This window comes from Atractosteus spatula, chromosome 9, assembly GCF_055471065.1.
Source record: "Atractosteus spatula isolate fAtrSpa1 chromosome 9, fAtrSpa1.hap1, whole genome shotgun sequence".
Taxonomy (NCBI): domain Eukaryota; kingdom Metazoa; phylum Chordata; class Actinopteri; order Semionotiformes; family Lepisosteidae; genus Atractosteus; species Atractosteus spatula.
The window spans coordinates 53,517,532-53,543,018 of record NC_142714.1 but is presented as its reverse complement, the minus strand read 5'-3'; the positions used below and the strand labels follow the sequence as shown (position 1 = coordinate 53,543,018).

The 25,487-nt window shown below is 46.1% G+C and overlaps 1 protein-coding gene across 4 annotated transcripts in view; it reads left to right on the top strand.

Annotated features, from left to right (window-relative positions):
- The window catches only part of elf1 (E74-like ETS transcription factor 1), a 53,562-nt gene extending 28,888 nt beyond the window's left edge, over positions 1-24,674 (top strand). For all 4 annotated transcript variants that reach the window (XM_088925079.1, XM_088925081.1, XM_088925080.1 and 1 more), the window contains exons 2-9: positions 10,738-11,169; positions 16,596-16,767; positions 17,166-17,273; positions 18,425-18,589; positions 18,906-18,989; positions 19,377-19,569; positions 19,996-20,361; positions 20,611-24,674. In XM_088925079.1, coding sequence (XP_088781205.1) covers positions 11,098-11,169; positions 16,596-16,767; positions 17,166-17,273; positions 18,425-18,589; positions 18,906-18,989; positions 19,377-19,569; positions 19,996-20,361; positions 20,611-21,490 — 2,040 coding nt within the window. In that variant the 5' untranslated portion in view covers positions 10,738-11,097 and the 3' untranslated portion in view covers positions 21,491-24,674. The remainder of the gene's footprint in view (positions 1-10,737; positions 11,170-16,595; positions 16,768-17,165; positions 17,274-18,424; positions 18,590-18,905; positions 18,990-19,376; positions 19,570-19,995; positions 20,362-20,610) is intronic.
- Positions 24,675-25,487: the final 813 nt, after the last annotated feature.

Sequence of the window (25,487 nt, the reverse complement as noted above, 5' to 3'; positions counted from 1 at the left end):
ACCACTTTGTCTTGCGTGTTACTGTTTTGTGATTTCTGCTTGTAGTGAAGCATGGCATGCTGACGAAAACTACCCCAGCTACTGCAAAGGCCCTTTAAAGCAGAAGGAGGGGAAATGATATGGGGAAATGTGGCAGAATTGCATCATAATGTTGTTCCAATTATTCAAAGCCATATTGGGACATTCACTGCTTCCTCTGTGTACAGCACCTAATGGAAAGAAGTGGAAAAATGGACTTTGGAATTGAGAAGCAAAATATGTCTACATTTAATTCATACCACAGTAAAATTAAATGATTTTTCAGTATTAAGATCATTTGTCAGTAATAATAAGAGATGAATGAATCTTTTTATCCGATTGGCCTTGTTCTTAAACTAGTCTTCACCTACAGATGCATCTGAAATTTTGTCCTGTACTGTCTTGTCAGGTCCTGAATTTTATTTGGTATTGTTCGAGGGTGGATCTTGACATGGCATAAATCATCCCTGCTAGAGGATAGAGCAGGAGATATTGATCCCTAACTAACGAGCTGAACCTCGTAAGGGCTTATTTTCCTACTAACAGACTGCAGTTAGGTTTGCAAATGTTTAGTGAGATTACAGCTTTTCTGAATGTTGGTTCATAGTGCAGTCATGTTGCTGGGACTTGTGTTGTCCTCAGCAATTGTGTGCATCGTCTTGAGAAAGCTGCTCTAGAACAGTCTGAAGTCTTCTCTGAATATGGAGAATATATTCCCGCCCAGGATCTGAGCGGATGTGAAGCCACTGTGATCCAGGTTTTTTGGGAGCTGAAGTGTCATGTGTTTTTGGGGGCTAGAGACTGCAGTGGCTTTCCCAGCTGTGCCTTGCAGTCAGTTCTTCCCCCTTGCTTTGAGTCGCGTGTGGAGGGTGGGGGGTGCATGGCGTTACACTGCCGCCCAGCTGTTCTCTTCTCCCCCCACTGCCTGACACGGAGGCCTCTCATCGCACAGATCAAGACTTGAAGCTGAAAAAAAAAGTCCAAAGCCAGGAGCAGGCATGACTCATGCCTGTTTTGCTGTTGTGTTCTGAGTTTGTGTTTTTCCAGTCTTCCCGTGCTATGACATGTCAGCCGTGGTATGAGTGTAAACGGGGCTGCAGGGCGGGACCGGGGTTGTGAAAGTCTGGCGGAGGCCCCGCTTGTCCTGAGCCTCTGGCCTGACGGAGCGTGTCCTGGCCCGTGGCCCTCCGCCCAGAGCTAGCCCCTCGCCTGCCTCCATCCCACTCGGGGTTTCAGGTGCCTGGCTTTGCCTTTGGCTCTTTCTTTCATTAGTTAGAGTCTTAAAAGGCAAATCTGTACAGACAGAGAGGCACTGAAAGCCCTTTTTGGTTCCCCTTCAACCACGGCAGAAAAGGGGATGTTGTCACCAATTCAGTCTCAGTTTCTTTATGTAACAGGATTATACTTCACCTTTCTGGTGCTAAAGAGATTTATCCATCTTCATAGCAGGCGGTGTAAGGGAAAGCCTGCGCTGTGAGAGTTTCTGAAACCCACTCCTGTTCATTTTTGTTGCATGAGAAGTTTTGTTCACTCTGAGAGAGGGCCAAGGAGATACGCTGAGCTGTGGCTATGTTTTTATTTTCCAGTCTGGTCTTGTACCAGATACGTACACAGCAGCCAAAATAACAAAAGTGTCTTCAAACCAAAGTATTTAAAAAATTTCTGCAGTGGAGATGTTGCTCGTGCAGGAAGGCCTTTCTCAGACAGATGAGAAATGCACGCCTTTTCAGTTTGCGTGTCCAGATATGAGATGGGGTGTCGCTTCTGCCTGTGTGTACAGTGTTGTGTGGCTGTTGGATGTAACTGCAGTGTTGAGCGCCAGGCAGCCTGCTAAGCCGGTGTTGAAGGATAAATGGCGGCGCTCCTATGCTGCAGTGCCCTGCGGTGGGAGATTCGCAAGGCTAGTTTGGCGATGGCTTGTGGTTTCTCACATGGGTGGAACACAGGATTGCATAAACCAGCTCACACAATCACGGGCATAAATCAGGCATCCACTGTTGGGATTAACATGAAATAAATATCTGAATATTCTCCTGATTCCATATTTAGTCTCAGTTGCTCACTGACGAGACTTCTGTGTTTCCCACAGAAACGAAAGCGATGTTCTCCATTGCCAAATGACAGCTAGTTGTTGTTCAGGCAGCCGGATCCATCTGAGAAGAGCTGCTCGTGGCGTCTCGCAGCACTAGACAGGCTGAGGATGGGCGTGCCTGTCTTGGGTTAGGCCATTTTATTTAACCCATCTGTACAGTCACATGTGTTTGGAATGTGCACCCACAGATGTCTTTTGGGTTCTGCACCCTCAGACATGTTGCTCTGAGGCCTTTTGACTTTGTCATAACTCTGCTTTACACAAAAAACATTTGCAAAAACCCTCCTTAGTCTGAACGGAATGTCAAAGAAACTGAGCTGCAGTTGTTTTGTCTTTAGTGTTAAGTGTTCTTTTTTCATCCACACATGTGTATAAATATTGCACTGAGTGACACAGGGCTGCTTGCTTGCTGCTCAGACTTTGACCAAGAATACCACAGCATAACTATTTGGAAATTAACAGTTTGAACAGTGCTTTGTTTGTTGTGTGACTATTCTTTTCCCTTGGTCTTGTCATTGTTTATTATTAAGTTCACTTAATCTAAAGATGGTTTTTCAGAGTCCTTTTGATGCAATTTCCTGTCTTGTTGTCACAACCCTTTGCGACGGTTCCTCTCTGTTTTGTGTGGCCACCCTGAAGAGCCGTCCTGCTGTGGGTGAACACATTTCAGTTCTCCGAGTAGAGAAGAGGGCAGTGGGTCCCTGTTCACAGCCATGGGTCAGCAGCTGCCGAGTTCTGTAGAATCTTGTGTGAGTGTGTAGTCTATTTATGCTGGCTTTTCCAATTTTCTTCTGCTGTTTTGAGGGAAATGTCATTCACATAGCACTTGCTTGATGGAATCTATCTACATTTGGCATTCAGTAGCAGGCCAGGATATTTTTTTCTAGGTTGGCGTGCTTTCTTTTGAAGCATGGAGCAGGATTGGGATGAGAAGCCACAGGCCTTCTGCTGGACTGCCGGTTTAAACAGGATGCAAAACCACAGGGCTCTAGTGGCACCTTCGCGATTCCTTGCACAGCTTAATCTTGTAATTAGTCTGGTTCTGTCGCCTTTTCTGGCCCCAGATGTTCTGTGACTTTTGGCAGCTTTCCTATCAGGGGTTCAGATTCTGCAAGTGTCCATTGGACCACGGTGTGTCTCTCATCCCTGCCTCTTTGTGTAATGGTCATCAGAAGAGGTCCAGTTCCTACAGGAAGGGACCAGGCTTCATGAGAGGGTATACTCAAGGTTTAACTAATAAATTCTCTCAGACCATTGCGAATGCATAATGAATGTAGAATTCATTATGCTGGGTTCTTTTGCAGACTGTATGAGGATCAGCACCAAGAATGTGGGTGAAGAGCTCAAAGGTTTTGACTCTCATTCTTATTTTCTAAAACAATGGTCTAAAGGCTCATGCTTCAATAGGAGATTGTAATTTTTAAAACATTTTTCTGCCTGAGACTTTTGTACAAGTTGGCACAAAAGGCTCACAGTGATACAACTACTATATGTTTTAAATATAATTTAAAGCCAGAGAGGTGGAATCATTTTAGAAAGGAAGACATTTTTGGCTTACTTGGTGCTGGGAAAGGAGACAGTACCAGGACGAGGGCCTGTACTGAGATGAAGCGCCATTTTTGTATCAAAAGCTGCTTGAAAATACAGGAACTCATTTTGTACTTCTCAGAAAGTACAGCGCAAAACCGCCGAGTGTCACAGGGGAGGCAGGCTGCGGCTGCCTGTGTCACAGAGGATCAGCAGTTCCATCTCCGAGACAGGAACTGGCAGTGGGGGGTGGGGGGTTCTTGGCGCTGTAGCAGGGTCTGGCGTAGCGCAGGAGGGGTTTGCCATTACCTCGGCCGAGGCTCCATTCGCACACGTTAATTACTAGTCCTGCGCCAGCGAGACTGGGAATAAAGTACAGAACTCTGTGGGTTTTCTGGAAAAACAAATAATAAAAGCTAAAAGCTATATAGCCTATAAAATCTAATGTACTTCAGGGCCTAAATGTTATCCTCACGGAATCCTCTCTGTGAAGCTGACACATGCATTCATCATGGTGCACTGAAGGACAAGGCAGTGAAACTCCTGCTATCTCCAGGGCAGAGGGACAGTGTCAGGAATGTGTGCTTCACAGACTAAGCCTGCTTTTTTGCATATCACCCTTGTAGTTCGAGGTTCTCAGCCCATGTGCTTGCCTCAGTTCAGCTCCATCTTATCAGTTATCTGGAATCCGGCCCTGTGTGCCTCCATGTGCCTCACGCTGGATAGCCGCACGGTGTAGGAACGCGTGACGCCCAGTATGTCAGTCTCCCTGCACTGAAGAACCAAAATCAATTTGCAGGTCATAGCCAGCGCTAACCCATTGCCCATCAAAACTGTGTAAAAACTAGTCTCAAGTCTCTGTAGAAATCAGGAGCCAATAGGAATGTTACAGGTCTTAAAGTGTACTTTATCAGCTTTGTTGAAAAAGAAAAATTGCCCTGTGCAGTGTAGTCAACAGCCTGAGACTCTAGCCAATCTAGAGGTGGAGATGATCAGTAGCTGTCAGTGATGAGATGTTTTTATTTTAATAATTTTTCAAGTCTAATGGGGGTGAAAAGCTAGAAATTATTGTCGGTTTTGAAAGGACAGTTAGTCATTTTAAGTCCACCGCCACTGTGCTAATGGTGACGGAAACCTCAATAACTAAAATAGGCCTGAACTGAGCACGTGGGAAAGAACAGAGAGCAGAGGTAGGCCTAAAATAAACCAGGTGCATGCTGGGAGAAAGAGCTGTGCTTGTGCTTGCAGACTGTGGACCCTTCAGTGTGACCACTTCACTTCACGACGTGTTTTGTGTTTTTAAAAGTCAAGAAATACACTGGGGGGTGGGGGCTCCCCTTAGAAAACTAATTTCCCGTAGCAGATGCAGCCTGCTACTTTTTTCCTCAGGAATGTGCAATAAATAGACTGTTGACATTGGTGAAAAACTCTCGTTTGGTTTTACAATCCAGTTTAAAAATTGGCCCTCGATTGGTCAAGGCTGGCCTGTCCAAGAGTAGCCTCCTCTTCAGTGGTTGGATGTTTGTTCCTGGATGTGAACCATGTGACAGAAAAAGCTGTGCTTTCTCGAAAATAAATCAAAAGCAGCATTGCTATCTTTTTCGTCAGCTCTCAAAAGCTAAGCAAAGTTTAGGGCTAGTTAATAATGGGATGGGACACCTCTGAGGAAAACCAGATTACTGACATACAGTAAGTTGTAGGGGGACTAGCAGGTGACTTTCTTCCTCAAGACCTGCATTTCCAAACCAGCAAACAAGTAAGATGACAGAAGACTCCATATTATATTTTGTAAGAGATGTTCAACCAAGGTTTGTGTGCAGAATTGTTGCTTTCACCTTGCGCTATAGGCTAAATTATGATGTGACTAATTTTATTTGTGCAATCAGAAATTGGTCACAAACTATCTGTGCAAGACGTTCCCCCTCAGCCTTGCAGCCAGCTGACAGCCCTTGACAGCCGTCAGCCAGCAGCCCTTCAGCTGACAGCTGATGAACGGTTTCAGGGCAGCGAAGTTAGTTTGATACAGGTTAATTGTGCCGTCAAGGGGGCCTTAGTAGCAAAGGAGAGGAGAGAGTTTCCACCCCTGCAGTGAAAAGAGAGAAGTGTTAGCATGAATGTGGTCTAACAGTCAGGAAGTAACAGAAAACCTATCGCTCAGTGATGCATTTCCTGTGAGTGTAGGATTCACAGGTCAGTTTGTGGGTGTTTCTTTTCTCTCTCGTATTCTCTTTCTCTTCCTGTCTTCTATATTTACTACCAGGGCCTGTTTTACATTGATAAGAGGAAGATTTTTTTAAAAAATACAAGACCTCAGTGGCTTCTATAGCTATTGCACACTGAAAAACATAGAGAGGTGCTAAGATATGAAGTGTGTGCATACATATATGTGCATGAACACATTTAACACATTTTGTGCAAACGCGTTGAATTCTGGTTACTTTGTATTTGTATTTTGACGTGCAATCTGCACAATAGTTTTTAGTCGGTTTTTAAGACCTGGAGTAGCTTTTGGAATGTATCTATTTTATATGAAGGTGATATGGTGTATATGAGAGATTGCCCCTACCTTTCTTTTTGCCATGTTTCTGAATAAGATTTAGATCTAAGATAGAGATGCTTCCTTCATTTTCTCATGTTACACCTACAGTAACAAACCCTCAGGTGTGCTCAGTTTGTCCACCTGTCCTCCTCTTCCCAGAGGTCCTGAACAGGTGGGCTTCTGGACCCTGAAGCCATGCAGGGGACGTCCACCTGGACACAGGAGGGCAGTACAGCCCTGATCTTGAGCCGATACTGGTACAGGTACAGCCTGAGGTGGGCGGTTTCTGTTTCCCTGTGCTGTGTCTAAGATTAAATTCCATTCTTCTACTGGAAGCTCAGGAGGTGTATCTGTCCTGGTATTTAACATATCATAGCATTCTCAGTGCAGCAGCAGACACTTAGGCTGTATCGTAGCTGATTACTGGTCAAGATTAGGATGTTTTGTTCTTCGTCACGCATTGTGTGCTGTCATAGAGCATCCGTCTTCGGTCTGGACTGGGAAAACACAAAATCATTTTTTGCCTTTATGCCAGAAATTGCAATGAGTGTCTTGGTATGACTCAAGTACTAATGAACTAATGAAGATTAATTTATTTAATGGGTGCCGTCTAATATTCTGAATAACTTTAACAAGAAAACATGTCTTTGAACTGCATGTCAGGTTTGCAAGAATCTTGAGTGTGAGTGAAGATCTTTCACTGTTTGTCCATTTTATGTTACTGAAATATTCTACAGTCCAAATAGTTGAGTGCATTCTTAGTACCTCTTTCTGGAGATTACAACACAATTTCTTAACTGAGTTGTCCAGTGCACAATAGGTTTTGTTTCACAACTAACAGGCATTTAAGGGTTTGAAGGCTCTGTGTTTTATTCTGATTTTTCTTAGCAGGTTTCTTTATCATGGCAGCTGACAAAACAAGTGGTTTATGCAGTCGTATGGAATTTTGCTGATTAGTTTTGTGCAATTCCAAGGGTAGACTGAAGTACCCCTGCAGATCTGACGAGGCCTGTATGTTGCTAGGATCAATCTTGCTGAATCTTTCATGAATCTTTCACGAACAAGACAAAGCATTCATGGATTTGATATAGAAGTCCCTGTCTGCACTTCCTCTCTTCTCATGTGTCTCATAAAATGCAGTGTTGTTAGAGCTAAAATTAACGATAAGACACCCTTAAGCTGAAGCTATTCAAAATTTACTTTTGTGGTAAAACTATACATTAGTTTGTATTAAAATTATTCAGTACCAACTAATCTCTGGTTGCTTCCTACTAGGTTATAGAACTGATTATATTAGTACCTGACATGAAGTATGAACTATATGGTTGAACCATAACCTTGTAAATGAAAAGCAGGGTAGAAAATAAAGCTGATGGCTTTCGCATAACAAAATAGAGGCCAGTGAGTCATTTACCGGCAAGAGCCTTTATCCCACCTCTGTGCACTATACACCACTAGTTGTCCTGCAGACCTTTGTCGCAGTGAGCAGTTCTGTGGGCAGCAAAGTGGACCGTGTGCTCATTAGTTCAGAGCCTGTTCTGAGGTTTCCACTTCTTTCTGAAGTATTAATACCATCTGGGCAGTGACCTCATCTTGCTATCTTGCTGTCTTGCTGTTACAAGAAGCATGGAGGCTGAAAGGTTTAAAAAAGTTAAGAAAAGCCATGCCACCAAGGCCTGGGAGCCAGCCCCTCCTCTTCAGAGCGCTGTTTTGTGGAGTCAGAGGAGGATCGCAGTTTCTCATTATTAATCACTCCCTCGGCTGGCGGTGGGCTCCTCTGTGCTGATGATGAAACTTGTTCCAGACTAGATGGCTTTTTTTTTTTTGCTAAGTAAGCCACATGGAGGGTTTGTCTTTCTCAGTCTTTTATTTTTTTTCCCACATTTTTCCAGACTGCTTGCCGGGGGCAGAGTGACTCAGTATGTAGCCATTCAGATGGGTTTAATTACAGCACCTCCTTTCATGGTCAACACAGAGCTCTGGAGCCACAGTGATGGCGGGGCAGGAGGTGCACTGTAGGAAATGTAGTGTCTCTGCAACTGTGGCAGGACCAGTGTTTTGTCATTATGCATTTTTTTCTCTATTTAATGAGACTAATAGAGATAGTTTTTTTTTCTCACAAAAATGGATGAAAAAATTATTTTCTAAAATACTTGTTTGATACAGGCTGTTTGTAAAACATCACACCTGGCCGTCTAACTCCATTCTGGAGCTTCTGGTCACTGGTCGGTAAAGATGACCTGCTTCAGCTCATCAGATCTTCAGAATCCTACCAGCTGTGTGAGAACACAACTCGCTCGAGATTTGTAGCTGAAGCTTCCATGTGTATGTTGTTTGCACACTATTTGCATTTAAATAATTCACGACTTATAAATAAATACCCCTCCTGGCTCCTGTTGAAGGTCAGGTGTTTTTGCAGAGCATTGCTGTGTCTCTTCGGTGTTGTGCTCAGACCAGGCTGTTCCTTTGTCAAACTCACACTTTTGCTTTGTAGCCTGTGGCTGTAATCCTGCGCGTCGCATGGTCTCTGTCTGTCCTGTCTGCGCACTGCCGGCTGGCCCTCGTGCAGCAGGGCACAGGAGCAGTGTGCTGGGCAGTGCTGTAGACTGCAGTGAGATGGGCTTGTAGGGACCTGACTCTGCAATGAGCGTGGAGGCTGACAGGCAGGGTGAGACAGGCTCCCTCCATTCCTTTGCTTAACTGTTTAGGCTCAGCTCACAAGTGCTGGACTGATAAGTAGCGCCACCTACTGTGAAGGCCTGATTACTTTATGCGATAGCTAGTTCTGCACTGCTTCTGCAAACAAGACTGTATGGGTTGTCGTTTTGTCCTCTGTGAATGTAGACTGTTTCTTCTGATGTGACAACATTATACATAAACTGTATCGAGTTATATTTTTAAATATATACTCTATGTAGTATAGTAGCTACTACACAGAGTACCTGTGTATCTCGTTTAGTGTGGAAATGTGTTGATAATGGCGAAAGGTGGCAGTAAAAGGTGTTTACAGAACAGGTTCACAGGGGGTCCTGTGACCCTCAGGCTGGGGTCTGGGTCTGGGGAGGGATAGTGAGAGGGGGAAAGGCTTGCTGGCCTGGTGTGAGTTTGTTTGGTTTAATGACTTGGGAGTTGGTCTGGAAGGGGCTGTGACACCCTGGGAATATGCAGGGCCTGACAGGTGAGAGTGCTCTTGTGATTTCTGCTCTGAGGACGAGAGGCAGGCTTGTGATTTGGGGCTGATTGAGCGGACTGGAGGAGTTCATTGGGAGGAGCTGATCATTGTGATTGGAGCCGCGGCAGGTGTTGGATCAGCCAGCCCTGCCCTGCAGTTAAGCTTAGGAGCCTTGAGACCGATGGAGGGGCCGCCCCCGTTTCCCAGACATCCTGTTTCTCACTCTGAGCCGCTGGAACTTCAGAAACCTTGGCACAAGGAACACAGTTCGGTGGTCTAGAGCTGCCAACTTCCACTGCAGTCCGGGAGGAGGGCAGGGAGCCCTGGGCTGGAGAGGGGAAGAAACCTGTCTCTGCACAGCTGTGGGGCTGGAGGGCATTGTTGTGTGTCTCAGTTTTATCCCTCTTCATAATGAGCCAATAACCCCCCCCCCTTCTTGTGCTCCTCTGGGGATTAGCACTCCAAAGCAGAGCCACATGTGGACAAATCCAACAGCTGTAGCACACGCTTGACCCCAGGCAGGCATTCCAGAGCAGTAGCCCCACCCCAGAGAGGCAGGAGGCAGGGACAGAGCGGGGGGGGGGCGAGGTGAGGTGGGTGCCATCTCAGAACTTGTCCCCACTGCTCTGCCAGTTCTTCTGTTAATTGTTAACCAGCCTTGCAGTGCTGGCTCACTCCTCTGGTTCTCAATGACGAGGTTATCAAGTGTTCCTATAAAACAGGCGAGGGCTTTAGCCTTTGAACTGCAGGAGATTGAGAACATGGAGCTCCTGAAGGTGCTGCATATTACTGAGGAGATCACTGAGCCCCCCAGCTCCCCGCCCCCCTTGTATCCTGTCTGCTCCGCTCGCTGCAGCCTACTGGGAAGGCTGAACTGCACCCAGTTTGGGGCGAGGGCTTGTCAGGGGCGTGACTGATGGCTGTGAACTCTGAGCCCTGTCCTCCATTCAGCTACCGCCGTGTCATTCAGAAGATGTAGCAAGGGAGCAAGGCCACATACTGTAGTAAAGAACTGTTTGGACAGTAAGGAGATTTTTAAGCCATTTGTAAAGCATATTAGTCAAGATAAATGTAATCAAATAGTACAGAATTATTGTTTATCTTTTCAATGAACAAATTACCATTAAAAAGAAAACCAGCAATATTCATCCATTTAACTGAGGAAGCTGGATGGATTTAAAGTTCTAGGTTTTCTTCTGTTGTTGGGAGTGAAAAGGGCTGAGGGATCGAACACTGAATGTAACATGAAGATAATTTGTTTTCACGTTGTATTTTGTGTCTGAGTCCATTTCCAGCCATGACATTTCAGCCTTTGGTTAACATTATTGCTGCATCGCTAAACTAGGAATTGGGCTAATTTCCTAATGCCTCTCTTTCTCTCTCTTCTAGGTTTTGAAACTCCAGGGACAGCAGGACACAGACAGCGTGACAGAAAGCGAAGATCTTGTCTCGTCTCAGCCAGGAAGTGACTGCTGAATACCAGACTTTTTTTCTGTTGCTGGATAATTACCTAATCAGGCTTTGGCCGTAAAAGAAAGAAGGATTCAGACGAAGCAAGAAGACAGGTCAAAAAAGGAACCTGCTCCAGATACTATAACAGCCCCCCTCCCTTCATATCTTTCTTGTGAAACGCAGAACAGTTCAGCTTTCTGTGACTCTCTGACAACTTCCTGTTTTGTGGTGAACTGCTGAGGGGAGGGAGCCCTCTCTCTCACTCACTCTGGTCTCTCGCTCACTCCTCTGGTCGTCATGACGACTGCAGTCCAGCCCACTGAGCTGGTGTTCGAATTCGCCAGCAATGGAATGGACGAAATTCACCAGGTACCTCCATCCTGACACCCACACGCAACCCTTCCCACCTGCGACTCTTTGAGGGAGCAGTAAGAGTGGCTGTGTGAGAAGGAAAACGAAAGTATCCATGAGCAACTGGGTCCTTGTCATAGGGATAGGGTCTACAATCATACTGCGTTTAGCATTCAGTGGCTCAATAGTGTGGTAAGAAGCTAATGACCAAAAAGCACTGGCAAAGCTGAGTTTGTGCTCACAAGACTGGAGATGAGCTGCGGATGGAATTATCCAGTCCAATCACGGTACCGCAGCTCCAGTCTCTTGCATGAAGGAAATGCTTAACTGCACATACTGTATGTCTGGAATTCGGTTAAGACCTTATTTACTGTACTCTCACACGCACGTTATTGTTCCCCTTGAGCCTAACCTTCTGTTGACACTGGCTTGTTTTGGTGTGTAGCCTGACGGAAAGGGCCTGTGAGAGATGGAGCAGGGCAGCAGGGCCTGAGATCGACGAAGTGATGGATCCCTGCAGGCACTCCAAGTGTGTGTGTGTGTGTGTGTGTGTGTGTGCAAAACTGCAGAAAGTGTCTTCTCTACAATGCTAGTGGCTTTTTTATATACCAAAGGACGCATTTTGTCAAGGCAAGAACCAGACCAGTTTATGTTTAGGGTTTCTTTTCACCACTTGTGGACTTTCATGTGAGTGGAGATGAGAACAGCAAACACATATGGAATGGGAGTCGCTGGGACGCTCTCACCCACAGAAACGATAGGAATGGGATCCGCTCAAGTCACACCAGGCAGGCTATCCTGCTGCTCTCTGTCTTGTTTATCTCTTTGCGACTGATAACAACAAACCTGTAGGCCCTGATGAGAGCCCTCGGGGGACTTGGCCAGTGTATGTTTACCAAAACACACCATGACGTTGCCCAGGCTGCAGTCACAGTGCCATCCAGCAGGAGGCAGTGCTTCAGTTCCACATTGCTGGTGGTGGTTTGTGACCTTATTCCTGTACAACAAGTGTCTGAAAACCTTGATTTAATTAGAGACTATTCCCATAATTTCTGCTAAAGTCTGAAGCCATGAAAGATAAATTCGGTCAGGGTATGGCCATTGATTCAGTATTTATTTCTTTGCATTAGTCTTTTGAAAAAGGCACAGTATGGGGTGCTGCGTGCCTGCCGTTGCTTGCTTCTCATCTCTGGTGTGTTGGGTTTTGCGGAGTCGATAATCGGCGCTGCGGTGGGAGGGGCTGTGATGATTGTAGACAGCGCTGAGTGGCATGGAGGAAGGCCGGGAAGGCAGATTGTGTTGACGAAAGGGCTCAAAGAGGAAGTGGTTATTACCAGCTTGTGCCTCTGGTTCTTTTTTTTTCCGAAGCCAAGCTGTCCGTGACTCTCACACGCACAGCAGAGGCGGCAGGAGGGGGTCGCCCGTGGTCCTGGAGGCTGATCTCCCCAGGGGTTCATCAGGCCCGGACACAGGTCGTGCTTCCCAGCCCTGTCCGTGGAGGAGTCCCTGATTTCGTTCTTGCTGAAGCCTTCAGCCCTCATAGCAGAAGACAAATCCGGCAGTTTGTTGGAAAAGCAGAAGAGGGTAGAATGTAGGAGGAACCTTTTTTTTAAAAAAAAGTTTCCTCTGCTTATCAGGGAACTCAGAAATGCAAATGCAGCCTCCAGGAGCTGTAGGGACTGATCTGTGAGCAGAGCCGCCCTCATTATGACTTGAGTGGCTTGGCCCAAGCTCCCTTCATTTACATCTCCACGTCCGATCGCTCCCAGCGACCCTGGCGAAGTGAAACTGCTCTCGCTGGGATCTAATCTGGAGCTCGATGGTGCGGGGTCTTCGCTTCTCTCTGCGTCTGAGTGTGTCTTCTACACTGCCTGCAGCGTCCTCTGTCTGCCTGCTGGGTTTATTTTCAGATGGATTACCCTTGATTTTTAAATATTTGATATTTTATCTGACTTCCCAGAGGGAAGTCTCTAAAGTTAAACTTCTAAAGTTAAAATTAAAAGAAAGATAATTTATTTAAAAGATAAAATAAATGTATTCCCTTGAGCCTCTTGCCCTACAAGTCCCATAATTGTTACCATTTTCCTGCTATATGTATATTTTGCAGGAGAAAAAACACATTTCTTAAAGGAAATGTGTGAACAGGGTAATGCACGTCACCGGGAGTCTTCCAGATAAGGGATGTTAAGTATTGTCTTGTCCAGTACTGTGAAGTGTAGGGGTTTTCCACTCAGTGTCCTGGTGTCTCAACTTCCAGTCCGGGTTCATTCTGTGCGCAAGTGTTTTTGATATTTGTACTTAAAAGATATTTTAAATCTTGGTGATTAAAGGTTTCGTTACATTTTCTTTGGATATCAAGATGAGAGGATCAGTGTGTGTAGTTTGTGCTTGGGCTGAAGTAGCGAGACCATTGATTTGATGATGTCTATTGCCATCTGCTGGACAGAGCTTGCAATTGCTGTTGGTGTCACTTTGGATGATTACCGTGCTCGTTAGAATTACTTGTTGAATAGTTTACCGATAGCAGTATTCTTAAAGTTTCAGGTCCAGTCTGCTCTCTCGTTATGTACTTGATCAAGTGCAGTAACACAAGTTTGACTTAGGAATTTTTTTTTGCTGTGGCTTTTCATCTTTCCCACACATCTCTTCAGTTTCTGAAATGTATTTTTCATAATATTGCAGGATTCTATTAATTTGCCTTGAATGAGCATGAAACCCTAACATGAATTATTGCCAATAAAAGCAAAACGTCTCTGTGTGGACTAGCGTTCTTTCCTTGAGTGCAGTGACCTTGTTTGTAAATTGTAAATTTATCGGTCAGCTCCTCAGTAAGACATAAGCATTGCAGTGAACAGATGTTTCTCTTTTCTCTAAGGACACCATAGAGCATGTAGCAAAAAACTGCTCCAGGACTGGTAAGCAGCAGTATTCGTTTTTCGTTTCATGGGTTAGCAGATGAATGCCGGCTACGCGGTCTGGCATTATTCAGCGTGCTCTGCTGTAAACTGTTCCAGAGTTTTGGAAGTCTCTCAGAATGAGAGGCGATGTCCTGGATCTCTGGGGGTTTGTTGGTGCCTCCTGGTTTCCCTGGAGGCGTGGGACACGGGAGGCTGGGGTTTGAATGGGCCTGAGCAGGACTTGCCTGGGTGTGGATATGTGGGCGGCGTGGGGGTCAACAGGAGTGCTTCCCATGGTGTGGTAATCCACAGACACGCTGTAACCCCACTTTGAGACGTTTTCCCCCCACTTGGAGTATCTTTCACCGCAGGTGCGAGATTTGCCGGGCTGGGGAACCAGTTTAGCTGGTAGTGACACATGTTGGTGTTCTTCTCTTCCCGATCCCTCCCAGCTGCCCTCACCTGCTGCGGCTTCATTCAGGCCTGGTTTGTGGGTTGAGCCTGTGCCAAGTCTAATGGGCACTGCAGTGCTTCTCACGGATGTTTTCAAACGCAACCTGCTCCTTGCCTCTGCGAATAATTTATTTAAAAAGTTTTCTGCAGATGCACACAGCTAATCTCACGGGGTGACAGAAACCTGTCTGCAAGCCATGTGAATATTTTCCAGATTTCTGTGTGAAGTGAGGCGTTACTCTGGAGTGTGAAAAGGTGCCACTCTGCTAAGAAAGCAAAGATAATGGGGTAGACTTAGAGTATAGATGGAATCTGCGTCTGCAGATGAAAAATTAAAAAGTTAGATCATTTATTTCGCTAACCTCTTTTAACCTCGCTAACTGTTCTGTGGTACAGTTTTTAAGTGACACTGCTTAGAACTCCACAGTTTTACAAATGGAAGGTATGAGAAGAATGAGCTACATCAAATTGTTTCTCATTGATGTGGAACAAAAGACACATTTTCACCTTATGCATTTTTTATAATGCCTAGAAATAAAACAAATATTGTCAATAATGATCTATAATCTCTTTTGGCGCCAGTGGTAGATTCTGTCTCATAAGGGTTTTATCTACCTGTTATTTAGTTCTCGTGCCTGTGTCTCTTGGGTAAGACAGGTGAGAGAGTGCTCACCTGCAAGCCCATTTGGCATCATCTGGATACAAGCTGCAGGGCCACCAGACATTGAATCAGAAACAGGTTCCCCAGCCAGCATGGCTCTTCAGATCAGTCACTGAAAAGAGACATAACTATGTGAGCTTAGTACACTATGGCTCCAAGAGGTTTCAGCTGTTAATGATGCACTTGGCACACCCTGAGACAGTGAGAGTAACCTGGCCATAAGGAACCTCAAAGGTTACCATTATTATTAATTTTTTGCATAGCAGTTGCTCTTATAGTATTAATGACCTACATTAAGTATCAGTAGAAGGAAGAGTTTTTTAGGTACAATAAGCTTGAATAAAAAGATTATTAAATGATGCAATTGCCAAGAGAACAGACTGAATTGTAAGAATTAAAATACATACAGATACTGTAGCTGGGGTTCAGAGCAGTAGTGGAACGCCCTGTTGGTGTGTAGTCCACATGTGTAGGAAGTACAGTTAGAAAGTAGCACTGCCAGCTTGTGAGTTAACATCAGTGCAATACTGTGTTAAACTGATGTCTAACATAAATAGATCACAGGTGCTGTAACACTTTCAGGGACTGAGCAGTTCTAATTTCTCTGGGAAGTTCATCCCACGCAGTGTGTGTGCTCACAAATAGGGATATGGAGAGAAAGAATGTCCTGGAGGAGTCTATCGAGAAATAAGAGACTGAACACAGGCAGGTCCAGAGCAGCCAAGACATTTTGAATAAGATGTCTGAAGGAATCGTAGCCCATATTTTACAACGAGTCTTACAACAAACTATGTGAATATTTATAAGCACAAGCTTCTGAAGGCCAGAGCGGTGCTGAGTGACGGGTGTGTCGGTGTAAAAGGACACGCTCACTCATGACTAAGCACTGCTGACGGTTCTTGTTGTCGAGTTTGTCCCGTGTTTCTAAGCAGTACAAATTTTTAATGAGTGACATCACTTTACTTTCAAAACACGCTCGACCTGACTAGGAGTGTCACAAGACTGTGTTCAGAGTTACACACAGGGCTTGCCTGCCCCAGTGGCCCAGACACACCTCTTTCAGCACTGCTCAGTGTGACAGAGGTCAGGATATTGCACAACCTTTTAGAAATGTACCCCCAGAAGTGCGAGGGATATCTGTTCACGCTTCACCTGTTGCTAAAACCTCATGAAGTGGGAAGTGTATTTAAACAGGTGGTAGATGGTGAGGGTGGTGTTCTGCTTCCGACTGCTCCCTCGGGATGGTGCTGTATGCTACTGGACTGATCCAGCACAGCCTCAGTGCCCTGCCTCTCTGCCTCATGGTGGTGTTATATGCCGCTGGACTGATCCAGCACAGCCTCAGTGCCCTGCCTCTCTGCCTCAGGGTGGTGTTATATGCCACTGGACTGATCCGGCACAGCCTCACCGCTGCTGTCTCCCTCTCTCTGCAGCTGGACGACCCCTCTGTGTTTCCTGCGGTGATCGTGGAGCAGGTCCCGGCTGCCGACCTCATGCAGGTGTATTCTGGGCTGGAGTCCGATGAGGTGCCCAATGGGATCATGGCCGACACGTCGCTGGACGTGGTAGAGGAGCAGATCATGGGCAGGGACCTTGGACTCGCAGGTAGGAGAGAGCCCCTGTCAGTCAGAGAAGGAGCGAGAGACGGAGCGCGGGTAATGAGCAGCTGTTTGATGTACAGTAAAGTCAGGTCATACACCACCACTGCTCACTCGGTTCCAAAGGGCAACAGAGAAACCGCGTGAAGTCGCAAACAGTGCCCCCATGTGGTCAATGCACAAAACGCACCAAAATGTCTACCACGAATATGCTGACAATGATTATTTTAAACAAGGTTTATTTTGTCAACTACTTTGGCTGATATTTGCACCCTGCAGCTATGGGGAGGCACCTGAGCGAGCCAGTGTCCTATTGTGCACGCTCATTAGTGAGGCAGAATCTTGTTTGATTTCTGTCATCTTCTTTGCTGAGATCTACAGCGTTAATATTTCTCTCCTGTGCAGTGGAAGCCGCTGGCCAGGACACAGAGGAGAACATGGAGACGATTGAGGCTGCAGAGGCTCTTCTGAACATGGAGTCACCCAATAACATCCTGGACGAGAAGCGCATGAGTAAGGGCTCTTTACTCAGGGGAGGGCATGGGGAAGGGCAGTGAACTGCAGGGCATTGCTTTCGAATTGTTGGATGCTGACATGAAGAGCAGGTTCATTCAAGGGATAACATGCAGGCTCCCACATGCTATTATATCCAGGTGCTGATTTGCATCAGTGCACTGGAAAAAGCAATAAGATCACTTATTAGCCAGCAGCCATATCACTCTGCAGCTCACAACTGGCAGCCCACTGAAGCTAAGCAGGTGTGAGCCTGGTCAGTACCTGGATAGGAGACCTCCTGGGAAAAACTAAGGTTGCTGCTGGAAGAGGTGTTAGTGGGGCCAGCAGGGGGCACTCACCCTGCGGTCCATGTGGGTCCTAATGCCCCAGTATAGTGATGGGGACACTATACTGTAAACAGGCGCTGTCCTTCGGATGAGACGTAAAGCCGAGGTCCTGACTCTCTGTGGTCATTAAAAATCCCAGGATGTTTCTCGAAAAGAGTAGGGGTGTAACCCCAGCGTCGTGGCCAAATTTCCCATTGGCCCTTACCAATCATAGCATCCTAAAAATCCCCATTTATGAATTGGCTTCATTATACTGCTCTCCTCCCCACTAATAGCTGATGTGCCATGAGCGTTCTGGCACACTATGGCTGCCGTTGCATCATCCAGAAAAGCACTATATAAGTGTAAGCAATTATTATTAATTATGAAATATTATATACAAATTCTTGCATTAGGAATATGTCTTTTCGCATACCCAAGCTCACTCTCCATGAGCCACACAGGCACACAGACAGGGAGAGAAGCTTGGGGTCAGAGCGCAGGGTCAGGCATTTATACAGCACCCCTGGAGCAGCTGGGGCTAAGGGCCTTGCTCACGGGCCCAGGGGAGAACGATTCAGCTGCTGGCTGCTGGCTGCCAGCATTATACAGGATGTCCTGTATAATGCAATGCAAGTGTTTTAGTCTTAACAGTAGTCTTTTTTTAATCCAACATCCTCTTTAGCTCTTTTCCCTGTGCGAGCCTCTGCCCGCTGTGCCTGTTACGGGAGCACGTCTGATTGTCCTAGCCAGCTGTCCGCTGTTGTTGGGTCTTGGCTGTCTGAGCTCAGGTCTGATGAGCTGGGAGTGAAACTCTGCTTCTCTTGTCCTGGTCCTGCCCAGTTCACGGCTACGGCACCTTGCTGGACTCCGATCTCACGTACATTTCTCTGCGACCGGACCAGCTCCATGCCCATGGAAACGGAGTGGACATATCGCTGGACGAGGAGGAGTCGATGGACGAGATCCCGCAGAAGAACCCCGCCAAGCCCCCGAGGAAGAACAAGGGTACATTGACAGCTCTCCTCCGCTTCCTGGCACCATAGACATGCTTCTGCACTTGTTAGTGACAGGCCCAGGCCAGTGAGCCAGACATCAGACCAGATGTGTTACTGGAAGCACAGGCAGTCAGGAGCAAAGTAGCCAGTAGTTACAATAGCATCTGGGGACTTCAGAGTCTATTCACTGCAGGTCCAAACTGCACACTTCACTGCTCACTGCACTTCACGCAGCAGGCATTTGCTTTGAACATTCAGTTTGGCAGCGTGGACTGTAGCCACTGCTAACTTAACTGGAGTCTGGTCCTCTCGTCTCCTCCCCCCAGTCCGCAAACCCAGGGTGGTGCGTCCCTGTTCCCCCGTGACCACGCCAAGCCTTCCTCTGAGGAAGAAGAGCAAGGATGGGAAAGGTAGGTGAAGAGGGAGGGGCAGGGGGACTGCTGCTCACAATAATTGTTACGTTCTCTCTGGGGGGATGTTTCCTGAGCAGCTGGGAAGGCTGGCTTTGGGCGATTTAACTGTTGAGGTGTTCCCATCGTGCGATATTTCCCACAAAACCCAAAACCAAGAATTTTGTGTCCACGAAGATGGATTAGAGAATATGCTTCAATTGTGATCTTCAAAAGTCCTTACTTAGACTTTGATGCAAGTTTGGTTAAAAAAATGACTTTATGTTTATACAGCAATAGTCAAAATTTCAGGGTGCTACAGTTCCAGGTGGCACACACGAGATGCACCTTTAGCTTGACCTTCCTGATTTTGGCTCATTTTGTATACCGCCTCCATTCTCTAAACAGGGAACACGATCTACCTGTGGGAGTTCCTCCTGGCCCTCCTGCAGGACAAGAACACCTGTCCCAAATACATCAAGTGGACTCAGAGGGAGAAGGGCATCTTTAAGCTGGTGGACTCCAAGGCTGTGTCCAAGCTTTGGGGCAAACACAAGAACAAGCCTGACATGAACTACGAGACCATGGGCAGGGCGCTGAGGTGAGGGCAGACTGGGGGCTATTTTTAGCAGAGCTCATTGCCCTCATTCTCCTCTGAAAAAGTCGGGTTCTGGGCTGTTGGCTCTGTCCTTCAAATACAGGAACCCATTGCAATGTGGAGAAGTGTAACGTGCAGAAGCTTTCTTTTCTGTACTTACATATGGATGTAGTGCAACACAAGTTACCAACCGAGTAATTCCACAGATAAGTAGGACATCATGTAATATTTCCATAATCCGTTCTGAAAGGTACTCCAGCATAAATTAAAAAGCCAAACAGAACAGCAGTTTGCAGATGAGATCTTACCTTTCTGTCAACCGTAATTCTTCATGAAGACTGGAGGTGGCTGTGAGTTTGCCGTCGGCCTCCTCCAGCCCCCTCCAGCCCCCTCCAGCTCATTGACCCCTCGATCTCTTTACCTCCCCAGATATTACTACCAGCGTGGCATCCTTGCCAAGGTGGAAGGGCAGCGGCTGGTGTACCAGTTCAAGGAGATGCCCAAGGACCTGATCGTGATCGACGACGAGGACAATCAGGGCTCCGGCTCCAGCCCTGGCCACGGGACCAACCACTCCAGCTCCCACAGCAGGGCCATCTCCCGCGGGACGTCCCGGGCCGGCCAGGGCAGGGGCTCCGGGCAGCCGGTGCTGGTGCGGCCCGTGAAGAGGGAGCAGAACGCGGGGGTGCTGTACCAGGGGGCGAACGGCCGGCAGCAGGAACAGCTCCTCCAGACGGTGCACGTGCTCCAGCCCAACCAGGGAGCGGCTGTGCCAGCCCCATCCCACTCTGTCCGGTAAGGATGTACACCCTGCAGTCTGTTCAGGAACAGCTGGGGCTTAACATGAGGTGTTTCATCAGCTTTTTTTATTTTTATTCCTTTCCATTGTGGTCATAGCCCTGGCACTCCTGCACAGTGGCTTAACTAACCTGGGATACCAGCCAAAGCGCTGATTTGTAAATGGATCAGTTCCAAACAGTGTCACCGATCCTATCAACAGGTGCATCTGCTGAAGTTCTCATTCCCTTCCCCCTGTCTCTGCAGAACCATCAATGTGCCAGCCTCTGTACAGGCCACAGTTCCTGTGATGATGACCTCAGGGGCCCAGGGAGGGGGCACGGTCACCCTGCAGACTGTGCCACTGACCACTGTGCTGGCCAATGGAGATGCCGCCCATTCGTCCCCGCAGAGGGTGATCCTGCACACGGTGCCCTCCTCCACGCCCGGGCTCAAAGATATGGTGACCTTCCAGGCCACAGCTTTGAGCTCTGCAGCCTGCAGCCTGTCCGACAGCCCCCAGCCCCCGCAGCTGCTGGTCACCAGCCTGGGCTCTTCCTCCGGTGGGCTGATCAACACTACTGCCCAGTCCAGCTCCCTGAACGGCATCACCCGGCTGGTCACCGTCAATGCAGGGGGCCAGCCGGTGGTGGCACAGCAGCCTGGCACCGTCATCGCCACTGTGCTCAAGCCCAGCGACCTCAATGGCATCCAGGTCAAGGAGGAGATCTTGGACCCCCAGTACCTGCAGTCGCTGGTGAACGGTGACCCCTCTGCCAGCTCGGAGGGGAAGGCGCTGGCGCTGGATGGGGGTGGAGCCGAACTCAGCTACCGAACCGTCATCATTAGCAGTGGTTCTCAGGAGCCCGGCCAGGGCTTTGAGACCCAGGCCCATGGACCCGCGGGGCAGATGGAGGCCGGGGACCAGAGCAGCCCCACAGTCGGCCTGACCCCTGTGGAAGAGCTGGAGGTCAACGGGGAGTTGGCCCTGGAGGCCGAGCCCACATCCAAGCAGCTGGCCTCCCTCGCCCAGCGCCTGGAGCAGGTCCCCCAGCTGCACCTTTCGGGGTGCCAGCCTGTGCCGGTCCAGGTCGCCCCCTCCCCCTACAGCCCTGTGCAGGTCAAGACGGAGCCCGAGGACACATAAGGAGGGACAGAGGCATTCCTCAACAGTGAAGCAATACGGAAATAATCAAAAGTTAAAAAATCCGACAAGACTTCTTTCTTATAACCTGGTCAGCTGTCTTCGTGTAATAGAGGGTTTTTAATTTATTGCTCTTAAAAGCTGGTCATGTTTGGACCTTTCAGAATTCTGTTTACTTACAAATAATGTGCCTAAATTTGAACAGCAAGGGATTGTTTTGTATGGTGCGAAGCTTGATGGCCTAAAGCACACAGCGAAGCTGTTATTGTTACTCTCCCATACCAAGCCACAAGGAGAATAGCCATTTGAGGACTTGAACGGACTGCTCAGAGATGCCAGATGAAAGATTCATTGATCCAACCTCCACGGCTCCATTAGACAGAGTTTGGAGTACACTCTGCAGTAACACTGTGTAACAGGAGGAAAGTTCCCTCTCCATGGATGTGCTGTACTGTGTAATGTCAAGGAATGATAAAAGCAAAACCAAAACAAGAGAAGTTGTGGCATCTCAAAAAACATGCTGAAATTGATTAAAAAAGTGCTGTTCCACTGTTCAGCCTTTTGTGTTGAACTCATTGGGAGGCCTGAGTTTAAAGAAGAAATCATTCCCATTCAAAACATAAAGACCGTTGTTCCTGAACTAATAATTGCCCTAGAAACAGTTCTAATGTTTATAACGAACAATAGTATTTTTGTATGGACAACATTTTACAGTGCTTGAGGCAAAACAATAACCAAATGATCTGTACTGTTATGACAGTACACTGGGATACTGACTAGTCTTAGTAACCCTGAGCGTTCACTCTCAGCGATGGAGCAGGGTCAGTGAGGTGTCCCCATGTCTTTGTGGTTCTTAGATATAGAGAACTGTGGCCTTAAAGCATGTGTGGTTGCCATGGAAATGGGCATTTCCTGTCTTCACGGACGAATTACAGCCATGTTTGTATATAGCTATAGACTCTGATGACAGTGCAGCTCAGAAAAAGATTCTTGCTAAAAAAAAGACTGATTTAATGTGTGCTGCCAAAGTGAAGACAGAGTTGGTCTCTCAAAGCTTTAAGAAATGTTAATAAAAAAGTGATAAATATATATATTAAAATATACTAGTGAGATGGATTGTTAGGCCACAAATTTATTTATTTTTTAGTAAATTCCAAATTGTGTATTACAAAAATATATATCTTGAGGCACATGTTTTTTTATTATATATAAACATGAGAGGGGGAAAATCCATCTATGATATATTATAAGGAAGTTGAATGATGGTAGATGAATATTAATTTTTATAAACTCAAAAAGAATTACCAAAAAATGTTTTCTTAACATTCCATACATGCTGTGAGCAGCAGATTTTTTTTTATATTTTCTTATTTTTTAAACTGAAACAGGAAAACCCCAAACAAACACAATGTGAAGTGATAACTTTTCTAGGTAACGATGCCCTGTTATTGCAGTGTAAATATTCTCTGTGGTGTGTTGATATTTTCGTCTTTTGTGTTCTTTGGTTTCTATTCTTGTAGCTGACACTCCCCTCCAGCTGGCCCCTGTTGGATATTCACTGGCTAGTGTCCTCTGCATCAACTGCATGCATGCACAAAATTAGGACACCACCGTAAGGTTACTGCTGGAGACCAATTGGTTATTTGGTTATTTTAATAGCTAATTTATATAAAGATATCATTTAGCTCTCTCTCAAAAGAAACCCAGTTATCGACTTCAGCAATATAGCTGGGTAACTTGTCTACACTTCTGTGTAAAGTGCCTTCTGATCTTGATTTTAAATGCACTTCCCTGTAGTTTCCACTTGTGACCTCTGGACTCCTGTTTCACTGTTCATTCTGAAGACATCCACTGGGTGGCTTTGGTAGTGCCTTTGAGATTTTTGAATACTTGAATCAACTTCCAGGTGCAACTCTTAACAACAGTGTAGGAGTTCTATGTCTGTTTTATATATTTTTATACATCTGTGTTGGAGAACATGCTCCTCCTCATGCAGCAACATGGGTGTGTTGGTTAGGGCTCTGGCCTGACTGGGGGCTTCAAATCCCACCCATTGCTCCAGTCGCTGCCCTGCTGTATAAATGGGTACTCTCCAAGATGTCAAGTTAAATGATATTTTGTTTGTCAGCTGGTTAAATAAAAGAAATTATTCCAAAATGTTAACTAACAGTGACTTTTAGGTTTTATGAGCTGAATGAAACCCGTTTTCTGTCTTCCTCCTGAAAGATCGGTAGGGGGCAGCTGCGAGCCCTGAGTTGGTGATCTAGTGTGATTATTATGAAGGACTGAAGGTCTAAGATTGTGAGTTTCAATGGGTAAGGGCCCTCAGTCCAAGCACTATGAATTCTCTTAAGCTCCGTTTTAAACTAGTGCTAAGTACTTGGCTCAAGACTGTACACTCTGACAGAGCTGACCCTTAACAGATGAACTTACCTGGCCTTATATCAGCACACTTCTGTACAAAAGTTGTTAGAAGTCCAAAGTTTTAAATCTCACTACTGAGAGACAAAAGGTGTTTTGAGGTCAAGCTGTTCCGTACTGGGCACCAGGAATAATAAAGAGCTTCTGTTACAAATCCTTGTGCTAACGGCCACCTTAGTCTGCTCCACCCACCTTAATCCATAAAACATTCCCCCAGATTTGTAACTTTGGCAGTCTGGCTCTCTGTGAGTGGACATAAAGATAAAAAGTTCATTTCAAGTGAGAGGTTTTTAAGCCTCTGCTTAGCCCTGGTGTTAAGTTCAGTCTTCCTTGCAGGCTTGACAATCAGCAAGGTCACAGTCTTGTGTTTATCTGCATTTAAGCCTGTAGCTAAAAAAGCCTAGGTATATCTGAGGATTTTTTTTTTGGAGCATAATCTCAAAAAAGGGAACCTGCATTTAAAATCAAGCACTCTGAACTGTAGGATGGTTAGTTCTTGTTACAGCAATTGACTCCCCTTTCCTGACAGATGTGTCCAGGTGTTAGTCTGCATGCTTGCGTTGTGCTGATGACAGCACCACCCCTGTGCACCCCATGCACAGCCCTTGTCCATTGCCTTCCTTTCCTCCTGTAGTTGGGGAGGGTGTCAGTTGTTTTCTTCCTGTTCCTTTTGGTCAGGCTTTGTATTCAAACATAGAAAGTAGTGTAGTGTTTTTTTTCTTAAAACAGAAATAAAACTTATTTTGCCTTACGACAAGCAAACAAACGTTACTTGTGCTTTGCAGTTTTCTTTATAAATTGTCACTTGAATAAGACCAACCGTTTAGGTTTTTGTTGTTTAATGAGGGTAAGGTGGAATGTGCACTGTTAAACCTATTATGGTGATCTCTTGCAAAGCAGATGGAAAGATGGAATTTTTTTCCAGATCTGGCCCAGGCTGTACCACATTCATAGAATTCTAATTTATTAGAAAATGTAAGAAATGAAAATGCTAAGAAGTCTATATTATATGATTTTCAAGAAGTTCAGAAATGCATTTTCCCACAAAACGTGGTCATTTGCAATTTCTACAAAAATGAAACTTGTTTTTCCAGGCATTTTCTCACTCTCTGCGAGTTAAAAGCCTGTTCGAGAAGAGGGCAGATCCACTACACCTCAACATGTGTGTGCTGTTCGCAAGACGTCACCAACAAAAGCTGAAAAGAGAAAAAGTAAACAAGCATTTGCGACCTGGGACTCGAGGACTCTAAAAGGTGTCTTGAACTGAATGAGAAGCTTTTTCAAGAAGCCTTTTAGGGAATATTTATACTACAGCCCAACAAAGTAATGGTGTGATTTGTGTCTGCACATAGACTACATTTTAGAAAGAAAAGTAAAAAACAGGAAAGTCCACATTTATTGTGAGTAAACACAAAGCCTTTATCATGGTTGGAGGACTCTTTTGTAAACAGCATCTATTTATCTTTGCAACCACCTACCCACCTATCTGCCTCAGTGTGGTTTGCATCATTTCCAAGTAATTCAAGGTTGATGAGGAAAATAAAATAATAGCAGTGTGCTGTGAATGTGATTGGGTGTT